Source organism: Lagopus muta, chromosome 5 (assembly GCF_023343835.1).
Source record: "Lagopus muta isolate bLagMut1 chromosome 5, bLagMut1 primary, whole genome shotgun sequence".
NCBI classification, from domain to species: domain Eukaryota; kingdom Metazoa; phylum Chordata; class Aves; order Galliformes; family Phasianidae; genus Lagopus; species Lagopus muta.
In genome coordinates, this window is record NC_064437.1 from 50842474 (window position 1) to 50860039 (window position 17566).

At 35.5% G+C, this 17566-nt stretch overlaps 1 protein-coding gene across 1 annotated transcript in view; it reads right to left on the minus strand.

The window, feature by feature from the left end:
- Window positions 1-57: 57 nt before the first annotated feature.
- Window positions 58-17566, minus strand: part of PDE6C (phosphodiesterase 6C) — a 29461-nt gene continuing 11952 nt past the window's right edge. The window contains exons 10-22 of the mRNA XM_048944111.1: window positions 16716-16859; window positions 16570-16638; window positions 13851-13997; window positions 13425-13532; window positions 13230-13339; window positions 10614-10701; window positions 8914-9014; window positions 7713-7820; window positions 7355-7418; window positions 5940-6014; window positions 5712-5795; window positions 4687-4840; window positions 58-2371 (exon numbers count right to left, since the gene is read on the minus strand). Of these exons, the coding sequence (XP_048800068.1) occupies window positions 2307-2371; window positions 4687-4840; window positions 5712-5795; window positions 5940-6014; window positions 7355-7418; window positions 7713-7820; window positions 8914-9014; window positions 10614-10701; window positions 13230-13339; window positions 13425-13532; window positions 13851-13997; window positions 16570-16638; window positions 16716-16859 (1317 nt within the window). The 3' untranslated portion in view covers window positions 58-2306. The remainder of the gene's footprint in view (window positions 2372-4686; window positions 4841-5711; window positions 5796-5939; window positions 6015-7354; window positions 7419-7712; window positions 7821-8913; window positions 9015-10613; window positions 10702-13229; window positions 13340-13424; window positions 13533-13850; window positions 13998-16569; window positions 16639-16715; window positions 16860-17566) is intronic.

The following is a 17566-nucleotide window of genomic DNA, read 5'->3' on the forward strand; positions in this document are numbered from 1 at the left end:
TATGTTATCTGTGGTTTCTGATCTCCTTAGCATTGATTGAATGCTAATCCTTCTTTAACGTGTAATCCTGAACATACAAGTAAAGAATGTATAGTGTTAGAGAAACTTACTGGATTCGTCTTCATTTTCAAATGCAGCACAGCACAAAACATTCTTTACTGTGTTTCTAAAGAAATATTCTGCTTATGTATAGGTATGGCAGACATTTTCAGATTAAAATTACTTTGGATATAAAGGACAAACTTTTTTGAATTAAGTGTTCATGTAAAACAAACTGAGGAAAGTTAATGTAGAAAATATATCTTTATAAGTGCTTTCTACTGTAGATACATTTATAGAATGTATTTATAATTATTTTTTTGGTAATGTAACAGCAGGGACAGTTGCAGTGTGATTGCAAATATTTTACATGTACTCATAGTAGAGAGCTTTATTTACAAGTATTTATTAACATAATTAATTTTAAGCAGTTTGTGCTTACATAATAGATGACAGTACAAGGACATATTTAGGATGTCCTTGAGCAACAAATAAATGTAGCCTTGCATGAAGGCTTCTTTAGGTAAGAAGGTGGATTTAAAGGTTAATTCTCTGTCATCTTGCAAGCTTGGTTGAGAGCCAAATCCAATCTGCAGCAATCTGCTTACATGTATGCAACTTGCCTTAACGAGTTTTGTTGAAAGTTGCTGTAAGTATTGTATATTAGGTGTGTGTTCTGGGTTAACTAGCTCTGCTTTGAGTCTTCAGAATATGTTTATAAAGTGGTACAGAATACATATTAAATACATCATTTAATACAGTATGAATAAAGTTACATGATCAAACAACTTTGGAATAGCTTTCTTTTGTATCTACATGAAATACAGGAAATAATACACGATATGCAGTTTTATGTCATAACCAAGTTTGCATAAAATACTTGGCCCATTTGTAAAGAAGGACGTAATCAGTGGGAAGCTGTGTGGATTCCTTTTAATTTTGAGTGATATGCATGTATCTATCTTCATAGCATTCTTAGAAAGGTATATAATATAATTAATTTTTCAGTCCTCCCTTCTCTTGATGCTGAGGGCTCTTCAGAGGAAAAGAATGAAAGTGTATGATTCTGCTTTGTTTAAAGTGGGGAAAAAAGTGTTAGGATTGGGTCTCCTTGTAAAACTTGTTTGTTGCAGGAGTCATTTCTGACCTCCAGATTCTCTTAGGTTTGGAATTGGTTCCACTGAATGTTCAGATACATGTGTGATATAGTAGCTATTTTCCTTCCTTATCTGGAGTAGGAGGTGACCTCATGGGACCTGAATAGAAGGAATGGAGCGATCTCTGTCACGCTTTAACAGCTGATGGTTTTTGTAGGGAGACTGTTGTTTACGAAAGGCTAATTTGTGTGCAGTCTGTCTTAGTTGTGGAAATGTGAATTTTGATGTGCTCTACTTGTGCTATTGTCTGCCTCCCCAGACTGAATTTGTGCCATTCATTGGTTTTCAGATACTAGAAAATTCTGTCCATTTTACTGCATTTTAAAGGAGGTGCATTGGATGTAATGCATTTGAATGGGGAACCTGCTGTAGAAGTAGCTACATAGATGCACAATGTTTGTAGCGTATCTTTTTAGATTTGTAAAATAAGAAGTACTCAGTTTGAGAACTGTGGGCAGAGACATCGTGGGTAAAGGAGTGGCTTCTCCAAGTGCTGACTGTAATTTGCAGATTTATCCATGGTGGTTTTGAAAAAAGTCTGTGCATCATGGACCTGCTTTTTATACATACACGATAGGGAATTGTGTTTAGCTCTCCTAAAGTAAAGGAAACTTTTGCCCCAAAGCTGTACTTAGTATGAAGTATGATGGAAGAGGACAGAATTCCAGATTGAGTAAGTACACGTAATATAAAAATCTAAATATACAAGTTATTAAAACTGATTTTTTTTTGATTGAATTGTGCATGTTAGATTTCATTCAGTAATTTCATGTAAGATCTATCAATTTTTTTTTTTTTCTGGACAGTGCAGAAGTTACTTGTTTTAATAAAAATTATATAAATTGAGAGACATGAAAAGTTCTAGAGTGGACATTTATGTATTTTGCACTATTGCTTATTTTTTCTTCTGTCTTTTGCTTTTTCAGTTTTTAATTATAACTGTTTTTTTTTATTCCAGTAAAAATTATTTCCAACAAATGGCAACTGTTTAAGAGGATTGTTAAGAGATTGATCTAGACTATTCTATGCGAAGCAGAAATCCACTGGGCTCCTTGAAGTTCTTTCTAGATGTCTTTTCTGTAGCAGAAACAGTGTCTTTGAGACAAAGAATTACAAAATTATACATGTTTTGGATTTTCCATCCTCTCCACTTCCACCTCCAGCTGCATTTTCAGCTAAAAAACAGAAAAGAAAAGTAAAGTGAGTACTTTCTGTTGCTTTCAGTTGCTTTAACTTCTTGTTTTAAAAGCACTGCTTTTGTGATAAGGACATTATGTATGTTTGACTTTCTGAAAATGGAACATGTTTTCACTACTTGTTTGGGAAATTGGAGCATGCAACAACTATACATGTTATATATACCTATATATATATGATGTAGCAATTGATACCAACATTTCTCAATGGACCAAACACACTGAACCACTCTTACTGGAAAGTTTCAGTACTTTATGTAAGTCTGTCCCACACATTCAAAACTGAGGTATGCAAGCCATGCTAAAGAAAAAAAAAAGTCTTGAATTAATATAATCTTGGAAACTATTTTTGAAGAAGATGATACAAAAGCTTTAATTTGACCTAGTTGTATAAACTCTTATCCAACCCTACATGAATCCCTTGGTAACAATCAATTAAGATAGAGAGACTGTTTTTTAATACTTTATAGCAACTGATTTTGTTAATGTCTCTCTCAAATGATTCCACAGATGTTTATTGGTCATAGTTAAGGTTGTTTCAATGTAATAAGTTGCGTTTCCAGATTCATTTAAGGTAAGATACCAATATTAGAATTAAAACTTACATTTGAAAGCTGTGGATCACCATGTTACTTAGGTCATTTTCGACCCTTTCCACCTGCATTGAAACATGTCACATAATCAGTGTCCTACCCTCTGTAATTTGTGGATATAATCAACACTACGTTACTAAATATGTATTTCAATTTCATAGTTCAGTACTGTATTCTGCTTTCTGTTCTGAACTTTCCACTGTAGTGGTTCAGCAAATATGTTTATTTTGTTTTCTGCCTACTGAATGGCTCAGAATAGCCAGGTCAGTGTGATCTAGAGATGACCGTGGTTCAGCATGCATCATATTACTGTTTGTATGAACTGACTTTAACAAAGGTATATATTTACATGGCCTTGATTTTGACAGTGTCAGATCTGTTCTTCACAAATATGCATGGTCTCATTCCAGTGCACATTCAAAAAGAGACAAAATAATTCACTTACACTTTTTTGATGCCAACTATGATAAGCAAAGAAGTCCAGATCCTTAGCTCCTGTAAATCAGTCTGTTTATGTTAGCCTATGTGAGGTGCCTTGTGGGAAAATACTTATTTCTCTAAATCAGTGATGTAAGGACTCCAGAATACCAATGATGTGAGAAAGTCTGAACTTCAAGTGGAAGTAGTGGGAGTCAAGTCCTAAGTTTGTAAATCATTATTTTATTTTTAGCTCAGAAGAACCTTATGCTTAAGGGCATAGGATAAGATTTCAATAACTATTCCCTTGGCAAAAAATGCAAATATGTAAGGAGGTTTCTGTGCAGGTCCTGGATTAGTTTGGTTTCTGTTGGCACTTCTGCAAAATTCAGATGCTTATGTTCCAGTGTTCTTATCCAGAACCAGCTAGTTGTTGAGCAGATGCTGAGATTTATTGGCCAAAAAAAAAAGAGTGTATTTTAAAATAAATCTGGGGGAGAACGGGATGGGCCTAATTCCTCTGAAACTGTAAGTGATGCAACAATGTTTGTTTGAATTTTAGCATAGTAGCACTGATTTCATGAGCTAATTATTTTCCAGTTATACTTCAAATTCTGACAGTAACTTGATACATAGCCTTGAATAACCTCTCTTTTAATGTGAAATCTGGATAATACTCACCTATTTCCCACAGATACTGATTAACAAATAAATTATTGTGTACTGTTTTATGTTTTAAAGACCTAAAATACACTATTAGAACAAGCTAACTTTTTTCTTTAAACTAGAGCCAAAAGCTTGATCTCAAATTTGGAAGAGTAGTGGGGCTTGTGTTGTTCCAAATGCATACTCCATTCTCATCTCCTATCCTTGTATTTTTATTTTCAGCTTAAACAAAGCACCAGAATACGTTTGAGAGCTGATACCATGCAGAATTTCAATACAATTCACATTTCAGATGATTGAAGCATTCACAGATAAATAGAGGTGGTTAATTATGTTCAGTTTTATGTCTTAAGACACAATAAATTTTACAGTCACTTCACTTCTGTGATGGTCGTGTTTTCTGTAATTGTACAGCTTAGAAAATAAGGTCAGTGTATTGGATTTGTGTAATTTTGAAAGGTAACTCCTCTTCCAACTAAAGACAAAGCTAATCCGGCTAAGTCATAACTCAAATACTGTTAGTGTAAAGAATATTGTAAATTTTACCATATGTGTGAATTACAGAGAGAAGAACTACCTATATGAATATATGAATGAAAAAATCAGAAGTTATTTAACCTTTTTTGGCAGCTGCTTCTTCTTCCTTTTTCTTTTGTTCCTCAATAACTTTCATCTTCTCTTCATATTCATCAGCTCTAGTTTTCCATTCAACCCTGTTGTTCTGAAGACCGTCAAACATGGGTGTAATTTCCTTGTGAAATCTTGAGAATTCCTATGCAAGCAATTGAATTTAATGAATTAGAAATATGAAAACACTGTTGATTTGTAAAGTACGAATTTCTGGAAATGCTGCTTTGTGGAGAAAGCATTTGCTTTAATTTTTCTATTAAAATTATTATTTCTGTTTGTATGCTGTATAAATTAATTTTAATTGATAGTTTGTGGTTTTGATTTGTTTGTTTGTTTGTTTTGCAACTACTTGTTCCATTTCTATTAGCTGGTTTTCTATAGAATTGAAAAGAAGTTTTATAATAATGCCACTATCTGCCAGTGCATGTTTGTGAGTGTATTTTTGGCCAAGCCATGGTGGCATATTATTGAAAAGATTGTGTTGGGATAATAATGACATATTGCACCCACACTGTTAGAATATATCTGAATTATGTGTTGCACATTTTAGTATCTTCCCTAAATTCACATTTGGAAGTCTGGTTAATATAATACAATTATAACTTTGATACCTGATATTTCCTGATATGTTTATCAATATCAGGATATACAGAAAGTCCAGTATTTTGTAGTATATTCTAGGCAGATTAGGATGTACCTAATTATATTGAAATATTGGATGATACTCTTCTGAGTAATATTTTGAGATCATGTTAAAAGCTACGTGCAGATTAAGAAAGTTGGCATTAAGGTGCTTTCCAGAAAATATACAATGGCTGTTCGTACAGAACACTGTGAATTTTCTGTTCATTTAAGTGTGCCATTAACTGATTTCTGTAATCATCTACATGTCACATATTTATATTAAGTGGGACTCCTGCAACTGTCTAAAATTTTTTAGTGCAATTGTTGGTCATTAGTTGTTCCATCAGAAGTGCTTCAGTGGGAAAACAAACCAAAAAAAATGTTCTTACCTTGTACACAAAAGTGCACACAAAATCTATGAAACCAACTTGGAGCTTAGGTAGTTCATCACCTTTGTTTCTGTCCATCATGGGCTGGAACAGAATAGCAGTAATTTAGATCATGCAGAGATCATGCTTTTGGTTATAATGAACTAATAATCATTGTTGACCATTATCTATTCAGTATTTAAATAATAGACAATATTGTTTAACACAGTTAAATTATTTAGTGCTTACAATTGGTTGTTGCTGTAGTACAGTTCGTTCCAGGTCACCTTGCTCCCAAAATTCATTTGCAACCATGAGGGCAACCTGAAAAATCATAATTCAAATGAATTGTAAGCTATAAACAATAGATCCGAATGAATAAATAAATGAAGGAAGGCAAGAACAAGGCTTTCCAGAAATAATAATAATAATAATAATGTTGATTTTCTCAGAACTGGCATATTACTGTTTAAATAAACATATTGTCAATTTACCACTAAACTATTATTACTAACTTCACATCCACTGAAGAGGATATATTGTGCTATTTTGCTAGCTGTGTTATTTCTGAGTAGCTTAAAAAGTTCTCCAGAAATACAGAGTTTTAGTCAAAGACAATAGAATTCTACCATTTAATCCTTGAGAGAGTTGAGCACTTCTGTCAGGAATTGTAAACACTTTCTGGTGTATTTAAGGCTTTCTGCAGAAAATGATTATCTTCCATTTTTACATGCTGGTGCACACTATTTAAAAGATAGATTTGGGAGTTGAAATTAGATGATCTCCAAGGGACAAACCCAAGTCAATCTATGATTCTATGTTTTTATGATTATCATCATCAGCAGTACCATGACAATATTAGCAACACAACAGAATCTGTTAGTTCCTGTGATGCATAAAATCTTGAAATCATTGAATGGCTTGGGTTGGAAGGGACCTTAAAGCCCATCCAATTCCAAACCGCCTCCACTGGCAGGGTCGCCACCCACTAGATCAGGCTGTCCAGGGCCCCATCAAACCTGGCCTTGAACGCTTCCATTGATGGGGCATCCACAGCTTTCCTAGGCAGTCTGTTTCAGTAACTCACCACCCTCTGAGTAAAAGGTTTCCCTTCTTAGAAATTACTTAGAAGACTCCATAACCATCTTGTGTTTTGATTATGCATTGCTAAAACCTATACCTGTAAAATTAATGGATGAGTTTGAGCCTGAAGTACTGAAGTAATTGAAGTACTTAACTGCTAGGCAGTGTCACATTGTATTACTGAATTTATTCTTAGCATGATCAAGCTACTTTGAAACACTAAGATCTACAGAATAGGCAATTTTATTCAGTTTTTTCTGTTGTGAAATCTGTACCTTAGATACACCTGAAAAATAGCAAAAGTTGGATTACACTAATGTAGTGTAGTAACATTTAAGGATAGCTAGAACAGCTGACAGATTTGGAAAGGGCAGTTTTAGCTGACTGACAAGTAGAAATGAGGAGATAGCCCTTGCACTCTCAGTGACAGAAGCTCAGAGGTTGATTTTTAGAAGGGCAGATGGGTGCAAATAGTTATATATCTATCAAATTATAATAAGTGTTGTGTTTGGGTCATGACATCAGGCACAAGTGGGCAACAAAACATAGCAAATGGGATTTTTGGCTTGAAAAGTACTTACCTTACTTTGTACCTCCCAAGGCTTGGTTATAGCAGACAAGTCACATCCGGTCATCATCATAGCCCTTTAAAAGCAAGGAGTAAAAATAATTAGAATGATGAAAGAAAAAACAAACAAGCAAACAAAAAGCAACAACAGCAATTAAAAAAAAGCCACCAGCAAAAGATCCATATTTTAAGCTATTTAGATACACAAGATGCAGTTAGATGCACTTTTTGAGAAGACATTTAAATTCATGGTTATGCTCATCATCAGATGATAACAACAAATCTCAATTTGCATATCTAGATGCCCAAATACTTTTGAAATCTGTTTGTAGTTAACTGATTGAATAAAGAGCAATATATTAACCACCTACATGATGACTTCTTTTTTGGTTGGATCAATAGATATATATTTAATTGCCTCCTCTTCTGTTTCCATTTTTTCAATTGCATCCACAATCTTTTGAAACATAGTCCTTTTCCTGTGAAAACATACAGATAAACCATACATTAGTAAACAAAAATCCTGCATTATGAATAAAACAAAATAAATCCCATATTTCTCATATACATGCTTTTCCAAAGTTGCATCCTAGTCATAGTAGCCTCGAAGTGATACCTTCTTCCCCCTGAACTCCAAGTTTCCAGTTAACCTAACACATTTATATTTTGCTGTATACCCCTGATATATGAAGCACTATTTCAAAGTTTCTGACAAAGATTCAAGTAACAAGTTTCCTGACTCTGCTTATTAAACTGTTCAAAGTGACATTAATGTTTCTTTAGTATTATGTTTTCCTACATAATATTCCTTCCAGCAATGTAATGAATCGGGAAAAGAGAAGCAAATACTAACAACTGTCCCCTCAAATATTCTAAAAAATCCTTGAAACTTGACTGAGAGGTACTCTGAAAAATTTGTCTTATTACTGCTTAATGAATCTTTTAATTTGCATTTCAAATGAAAGAAATAATGGGGTTAGTTTTTATTGAAATTTGGTAACGGCCACTGAACATCTAACTGAATTGTTTCCTGTTCCTAGTTTTAAATCATCCCACTCATGAGGCATCTGGACCAACCAACCAACAAACAAACAGTAGTCTCACTAACCTTTGCAAAAACAAGATAATAAAGTTGGGTGAATATTTTTTTATTTGAGGTCTTTGGCATATTTAGCATTGGGATCAGTTGATGTCTGTTTTTAACCCAGAATCTCAATTTCTTTTTCATAAGCATGCTCCTGTTCAATATGAGTAATCGCAGTATGGTACACTAACTATCACACATGCAGACAACTTTATCATTAGGCTACATAATTTACAATTCTGAAATATATCTGCTGTAATTTAATGCATATTTGAATTACCTGCTAGATGCATACGAAGTATTATAGACACGTTTTGAAATTTGAAAGATTATAATGAAGATAAGAATGTCTTGGTTTTTTTTAAATGAGAATTAGACTTACTAAAATACAGCTCTGTACTCTGCATATAACAAGCAAAAACTACAGCTGTAAATAGCATAGGACTGACATTTTTTCAGTAGGAAGTTACACAGAATTTAGTACTTACTTGAAATACAAAGCCAAGTCAGTTGCTATTATTGCAACTTCAAATAAGTGTAGAACGGTTTCAAACTGGCGCTTATTTAGGTTCTGGAAGATGTTTAAACTCTGCAAGATGGAAAGTTTACGAATTCAATTCCTCTTATAAAACTGTCTTTGCTTTGTACTCTATAGGCTGCCCCATAGGACAGTATATCAGAACTGTATGTATGTTCAACTATACGCTCTAAATCAAAATAACACTACAAATGAAAAGTTCTCCAGAGGTGGCCCTCATTCAGGAGTAGTTCTTAAGCTTTTAAATACTGTTATTTCTATCAGTTACAGCTGCAGAAATGTCTGAGAATGAGATACAAATATGCACATCCTGGTGTATATTTTTCACAACCATCTCATATATACTAACCAAATCCTTTTAAACCACCTTTTAAGAGGAAAGATGGAAAAGTGAAAAATGCTTTTGGAAAAAGAAAAGCAGGATCAGCTGGCATAGAAGCTGGGAGAGAGAACTAGAAGGAATTGCATTGGGACTGCATGGAATCATTAGGGTTGGACGGGATCAGAATAAATGGCTAAATACTGTGTAGGGAGATCGAAATTCCTGCCTCCAGAGGCTGCACAAATAACTAAATTCATATTGACTTGGTCTGCTATTGTTAAGTTTAAATTAAAATCAAATAAAATCACCTATATTCTATATAATTCATCAAGAAATGGCTGCTTTTCCTTGTTTCTTTGCCAGTCACATCCATGGACCTGAGAGTTTTTCCAGACCTCTTCTTCCTGTTAGCCTGGTTTAGCACAATTGCCTGTGGGTTATTAGGGCCCTGCTTCTGTAAAGTGCAGTGTCCTTTTTCCCAAGCAAAGGGAATGTAAGCACCACACCCCGATTTTCCTTCTGTTTTTAACTGAGGTGAGCAGGGGTGTTGTGGTTCCCCTGTTCAGCACCCTCAAAATACTGACCACCAAAAATCAATGGTTGTTCCCCAGCATCTCTCAATTGAAAAAGTGCCCCATCTCCATCAATAAGGGTAATTTTATTTTTTTTTTTAAAGTAACAGATCTGTTTTGTGTTCTCAGATGTTTTTCTCAGATGTAGAAGTGAGTGCCTTCCATACTGCTTGCTGCAAACAAGTGGGATGGAAAATCCTTGAGATTTCAGGTGTACACAGTTATATATTTTTATTATTTCCCTGAAAAAAAATATCTAGTAAGTAGTTTTAAATAGACTTTTTGCCCATAGCCCAGAGCCAGGCTCTGCTGAGGGAGGAATGGCTGTCCTATGCAGGAGATACAGGGCTCTGCAGGGCCGACATTTTGTTGAGCCTGAGGGAAGCAAGATGGCGCCGCCGTAGCCCTGTGGGAACACCTGTGCCCACCCACAGAGCGGAGCAGAACTCTGAAATGTGGCAGCAAAAAGCCAGAGGAACTAAACTCAGACCTAACCTGCAGCTGTTTAATTGCAGTACCTTGTGTTTTCTACACCAACTTCAGCTGTTTGTGAGAGGCGTGCGAGTGAGGCCTACAGGACAAGCTGCTTTTCTCTACAAGTGGGCAGTGAGTAAGAATTTGGTTTAAACTTCTGAATTTGAGCATAATTTCTTAATCTGGAATTGAATAAGAAATGAATAAGACCTGTAAACAATTTGTGGTTTATTTGGAACTTTTGTGTTGATTGCTGTAAGCAGAAGATTCATGCAAACATACCTCATCTTGCAGTAGGGTTTTACTGTACTCCAGGTGATGTCTTTCTAAAATGGAAGAGCCATGAAGCTTTGCTAGTGGAGCAGCTGATCTGTTAAAAAATACATAATTGTTTACAGTATTTTGAGGCAATATCTGTGATTCAGAATTCAGATTTTGGGGATTAAAATACTTCTGCTATTGATCTGTTTATTCAGTAGCTTAAAATATATCTTAAGCACTAGTATGAGGCAGAGCAAGAAGTATGGTTTTTTTGTCTTCACTCCTGTGATGGTAAAGACAGATTTAAGAGATTTCAGTGCCTGCTGAAAATCATCTGTACTTTGAAAATCTCTCTATTTATCTTGTATATTCCATTCTACTGTTTGTTTGATCTACATGATTTCTGCGTATTTTAAAAATAATCTTAAGCCGTCATTTAGTATTTATTGTGTGGCGTGACTTTTATCTGTAATTACTGTGGAGCATGTCCCCTGTGATTTTAACTTAATGTAAGTTGAATCTAAAGTAATAATATAATGGAATTTAATTCCTTTATCGCTTTGGCTCCTCCCTTCCCCCAGAATCACTGATTTATGAACTGTGCAAGTCCTGACTGCTCAGATGTCTTTAGTCTTATCACAGAGCTCAAAGAATCCCTCTGACCTTGGGCTAATCTTCAAGGTAATTCTGGTTCAGACTACAGCAGTGGGAGGAAGGGAGAAATATCCTATCTATGCTCCAGGTTGTTCTCCACACTGAGAAGTGTATTTTCCTCCTTCTCTTGGCTAAAAAATTGTTTCCTGAGATAAACCAAGGTGCATTGGTATAGGCTACCTGTGATTTCTGCCTTTGTAGATGAGGTCAAGTTCCAGGCTGTAGTGCTAAAGCAGATGGGTTTTATAAATAGCTTTACTGTGTATGACCTGAAGTAGAGGGCTTTCAGCTAGGGAAGACCATACTAGGAAGATTTAAAAACCCCTTAAACTTATTTGGATGAGAGGCAGTCAGCTGAATAAGAATCAGTATCTGTCATACTCTCTCTCCTACGTCACTTGGAGAATCCCAGAGAATAATCAGAAGATCCCCTAACGTCACTGCTCCAGCATGTCGTCTGAAACTCCTCTCCTGGGCTGAGTGTGTCCAGGGACAGAGGAGGAGGATGAATCATTCTGGAGATGCATTTAGTGGAAATAGTACTCTCAGAAAATTATGGTTTGAATCTCCTGGCCCACATGATATTCTGAGAATCCTGTGTTCTCTAGTGGCTAGCACACAGAAGAACTACCAAATCACTCAAAAAACTAAACAGTAGGTTGCTCACTCTTCAACAGTGGGCCTCACCATGATTTGTAAAGCTGTAATAAACAGGTAAATTTAAAATAATATGGATTTATATTGTTTCATTATGATAATTTACTAAGAACTAGAGAAAGATCACAAGCAAGCCTTTTTGTACATTTAGAACACAAAAGAACGTGAATTGCAAAGCTTAACCTTGTGGTATATAACTTGCTGGTATGTGACCCCTGTGGCGGAAACCAGGCTCGTAGTTTTGCATTGTACATAATGTGAGGAGATTATATCTCAAAAAAGGACCTATGTCAATCAGTGAACACACTGGAGGGAGCAAAAAAGCGAGGTGAATCAGCCACTGAGAAAAGAATGCACCTAAATTCCTGTCTCTAAGCTGGCCTTCGAATATTCCAGATCCTGAATCTCTCTCCAGAAAAATGCCTTTACTCTATCTTGAAAGATAAATAAAAAACTCCAGTTAAGTACTTTCTACTCTTTTTATTGAAGCTAATTTTGACTTATCACTACTGTAACAAGACAGAGCACTGAAGTTTAATTTTGGAACTTCCTGACTAGGGCAGTCAGATAAGTAATAGAAGTTCATCTGCCATATGCTTAGATCGTCTATAGAGATTGATGATGCTTTCTTTTTAAAATCCTAAAAATTCCTTTTTGCTTCCTGTGATAGTTAAAACAACTGACTATCTTAAAAATGAATTGCAGCTCCAGCAGATCCCTCTAAGATTCTGCTTTTGAGGTTTCTCATTGTTTCAGTTGCCATGACAAATTCTCAGAGGCAGAAATCTTCTGTATGATGAGTATCAGTCAATGGCTTAGGTTGGAGGGGACCTTGAGGATTATCTAATTCCAACTCTCCTGCCATGGGCAAGGTTGCCACTCACTAGATCTGGCTGCCCAGGATCTGATCTGACCTGGATTTATGTGCCTCCAGGGATGGGGCATCCACAGCTTCTCTGGGCAGCCTGTGCCAGTGCCTCTGAGTAAAAAAAAAAATCTGCCTAATATCTAACCTAAATTTCCCCTCTTTTAAGTTTAAAGCCATTCCCCTTGTACTATCATAATCAGATCATGTGAAAAGTTGGTCTCCCTCCTACTTTCAAGCTTCCTTCAAGTATGGGAAGGCCACAATGATGTCTCACCAGTGCCTTCTCTTCTCCAAGCTAAACAAGCCCAGCTCCCTCAGCCTTTCAAGTCCCTTCATGCTAGATGTTCATGGAATACCTATGGTATATTTTTGCATGTGTTAACATGTTCTTCCTTTTGCCACTCAAAGTACTGCATAGCCATATATTTGCATTTACCAAATCTGTTAATTTTACTTACTTCATTTGATACAAGTTATTGGTCCCTCTGTGATCAATGTCATGGCAGAAAGCAGCAGCAACCATGGCAAAGGCTTCTAGATCAGTGTAGTATTTCTTTATTCTACCTGTCTGTAAAGGAAAACAATTCTTACTGTGCACCTTCCTTGAAAGGAAAGCTAAGTAATGAATGTAAGGTTGATATTGGCGACATTACCATCAGCAAAGTAAACATTGTTTGTCCCACGTTGAATCCATGTCGCCAGTTGTGGTAAGTGATATCTCGATAACCCTTCCTGACTGTGTACATCCATCTTGTAAGGACCTAGTATGAATAAAAGTGATTGAGACTGTGCTGTTCACTGAAATGAAATTAATGGAATGTTCCGTAAAATTACTGGAATAATATGCTTTTTTTTAAATGAAAATAATTAAACTATGCATTATGTAAATGCATATTGATTTAATTCCTTAAGAGGTCAAGCAAGTTCAGGATCAATTTAAGTCTTTATAACAACTGTGCAAATATTAAGAATGTTGTTATTCATACCTCTCATGCTTTAGTATAGCTTACTCCTGTATTAAAGAACCTACAATCAGTCTGCTATGTTAAAAGAAATACAAATGACAAAATAAATCAAACCTCTGCTGGGACTTTGAACTTTTCAACAACATTTATCTCAAAGAACAGCCGTATTCCACAAGTTATCAAGCCGTGTTCTGTAACGGGAAAGTCACTGAAGCGAAATTCATATAGTTCTAAGTCTTTGGGATCGGGTAGTTCTTCTTTCTGTTAGGAAGAGTCAAAAGCAGAAGGATTTTTATGGCAAGTACAAAGTTGAACAGACTGTTTTCTTACTTCATTGGGAACACTGCATAAGGACAATATGCTTACTGTATCTTCAAAACCTAATATGTATTACATTTTGAAACACAATGGTGATACTAGTCTTCTCTTCCAAGAGGATGGGTAAGAATGTTACCTAGATGGTTTTTCTTCCTGCTCTTAATTTCAACACAATTGGTTGGGACCATCTCAGCATTTCCTCAATGAGGAAATCTCAGGTCTTGGGGTTCTTCCTTCCTGGTATAAAATCTTGTAATTTCTCCGCTTTAGCCTGGTCTCAGAGTTGCAGTTCTCTTTCACAACCAAAATTATTCAACAAGCCCTTCTCTTCACAATTAATAGTCTAAATTGTGAATAATCTTACATTTTGTCTGCCTGCAGTAGATTCTTGACTGCTCTGCTTTTGAATGATCTCAAACTAAAAATTCAAGGCTAAAATGTACAAAGCTTGTAGAATTCAAAATTGTTATTGTTTACTTCATATCTCTTAGAGCCCTTTTTTACTGCTGTGGTTGGTGGTAAATTACAATTGTCTTCTGTAATTTACAACAGCCTGTTCTGAATAATTGTGCTTCTTGATGAAAATGAAAGCTCGTTTCAGAAGTAGTGGACAGTGTAAGTTCATAATCTTATCCTACACATTCTAGGGGAAAATGGCCGGATGACATGCAGGGATATTTCTCTCCCTGAAGGGCAGATACAGAGCTTATGTCAGCTCTCTCATGAAGCGAAGAGCTTTCAAAAAGAATTCTAAAATTCAAGGGATCAAAAGGTTGAGAAGCTTGTACTAAATTTCAAAGTGCCTATTTTGTATACGTTTTATAGATTTACATTAAATAGCCTCACTGGTGATAGTGGTATTGGCAAACTGTTCTGTAGCAGTTTTCATTTATATATCCCAAAAACCTAAGGAGAACAGCAGAATATTTGAAAGTATATGCCTTAAAAAATTAAAAAAATAATTCTGGGAAGTCTGATACAACCCAAAAATAGATTATATGATCACAGTGATTTTCTTCCATCACATAGTCAATAAATGATCTCCCTTACACAGATAAGGAAAATTATAACAAAATCTATTTGCCCCTGGACAATGTATTTCAACAAATGAGGCTGAGCAACTATAGAACTGTATTTATTTCTCCCTTTGTTGAACTTCTCTTTAAATTTACTCTGATCTGAGGTCAAGGGCAAGGAAACATGTAACAGTGGTGTTTTAAGACCCATTACTTTGTGAATCATCAGATCTAGAAACACCTGCTTTATCTCATTAGCAATCTGGGATTCCAGGCCTTATAATAGGATAAAGCACTTGCATGTAGCCTTGGCAGTACAGAATATACTAGACCTTTTGATTTGTGACACCACTCTGTTGAAAGAACTCATTCTACTTGCTTTCTGGAATTTAAAAATTCATACAATATTATTACCTTTGGAAGCCTGCACTATCCTAATTACTTGTTGCTATACAAGTAGAAGGATTTGGTAAAGTTTATTGATGTTTACTTTAGCAAGTTTGTGAAGCATTAATGTGTTTTCGGTTTCACTACATACAGCTGCATGAACATCTTTTCTGTGGGAGCCAATGAAACTTCAACACCATTGCACTCTGGCATATACCTTAACTAGCAGTAGCTTCATGAGACCTGTTCCCTATGGCTATGACTATGTTAGCAAATGTGGTATAGTAGGAGGAAATATGTATGGCTGGTAGTAGAAGTCAACCATCTTGCATGTGTCTGATATTTCTTTTTTGGTCTGGTTCTGTATTGATACATTTACAGTAGAACTTCATTACTTTCCTGAAGTACACCTTTTGGTTTTATTTCAGTTAGACCATGTACGCTTCAGGACTGTTCTGCAAGGAAAAACAAAGTGCAGTAAGCGGGCACAAAAGCTGTTTTGCTTCAAGAAGGCATTCCCTTCTGGGCCGAAGTACCAAGGCAGAAGTGTACACAGTCTAGAAGGAAAATGGCTCATTTTTGTTTTAGCAGAAGGAGAGATTTAATTGCTTAGGTCAAATTTGTTTCAGCGCTGCAGAGTATCTTATTGCTGCATTTGGACTTCACCTAGAGAGATGCAGGATAGTTCATGGGAAAGTAGATTAGTTCTACTGGAAACTCCTGTATGTGTTCTCTTACTCAAAATGGAAGTGACCTTGCATCATTATACCTTCTGTTATTTTCAAAATGAAATAAATGTGTAGCACTGTTCATGTAGCATTCACCACTTTAAATGTTAATTGGTATAAATCTTTCTATATAACTCTGGCTCCAGGTCTATTAAAACATATATCGGAGACAGTGCTTCCTTGTAGGTAACAGTGGAGTCTGTACATGAAGAAACTGAAGAAGTCAAAGATATACTATTAAATTAGCTCCATCTAGTTGTGGAATTGATAGCTAGTATCAGTGGTAGTAATCAGAATTTATCTATATACAGCTTTTTGAATAAGAGCCATTGCTTTTTGATATCAACATTCTTCTGGAAGTCAAATTTTCATTTATTGACTTACCAAAATCCTGATAAGATCTTTTTCATCACATTCTTCTATACTCTTTACATTTAATTTCTCTTTGTATTTCTGAAAATGAAAATGAACAATACTTTCAGGTTTTGTATAGCAAATTTCCTACTTCAATTTTGTGGATAGAAACTCACCAGTATAGATTCAACTTCAGTAGGAGTAGCCTTTGTCTGGTACATAAGCATTTCCTGAGCAATGTCTTTTCTATTTTCAAGCTTGTTCATTTTATCATAAGTGTCAGTATTTAAAACAGACCACCCCAGGAACTGTGTAAGAGTCTGGAACAAAACAAAGCAAAGGTTAGGTGACAGCATGACAATAAAAACTTAATTCTTAAAATTTACATTCTGGTCATGCTCTTTGAAAATCAACACTCAATTTGACCTGTTAGAAGACTTTACCTTCCCATCAACCGGTGCCATTTGACCTTCGCAGCTTTTAAGGATGTTGTTTGTTTCAACCCGTGCCCATATTCCTATCTTATATATTATAATTGCCCATATTCCCATCTTATATGCAGGAGTTTGAGGCTTATAAAGTTTAGGTTAGCTTGGGGGACTTGAACACAATGTGTAATATCATATCTTTCCAAAGTACATGATCTCCCATAGAGTTCATGATTGCAGGCATGTCCATTGGTAAGCAGCATGCCATGCCTGCTAATATTTGGCATTTGGACATTGTCCTTAATATTATGCTTCAACTTTTGGCTAGCCATGCGGTGGTCAGGCAGTTTGACTGGAAGATCTTCAAAAGTTCTTTGCATCTGAACTGTTCCATTCCATCCCATTTTTAACCCACTCACATTAATTATGAACGTTGACCATCATTAAAGACTCAAATGACTTAAAAATATCTGGCTTTGGTTCATTATTGGAATGTAAATGATCTCATAAATTTTCAGTTTTATAAACAGAGAAAAAAATCTCTCATTCTTAAGAAACTGTGGTGAGGAAGATAGTCTTTTGGTCAGATGTTAATATAG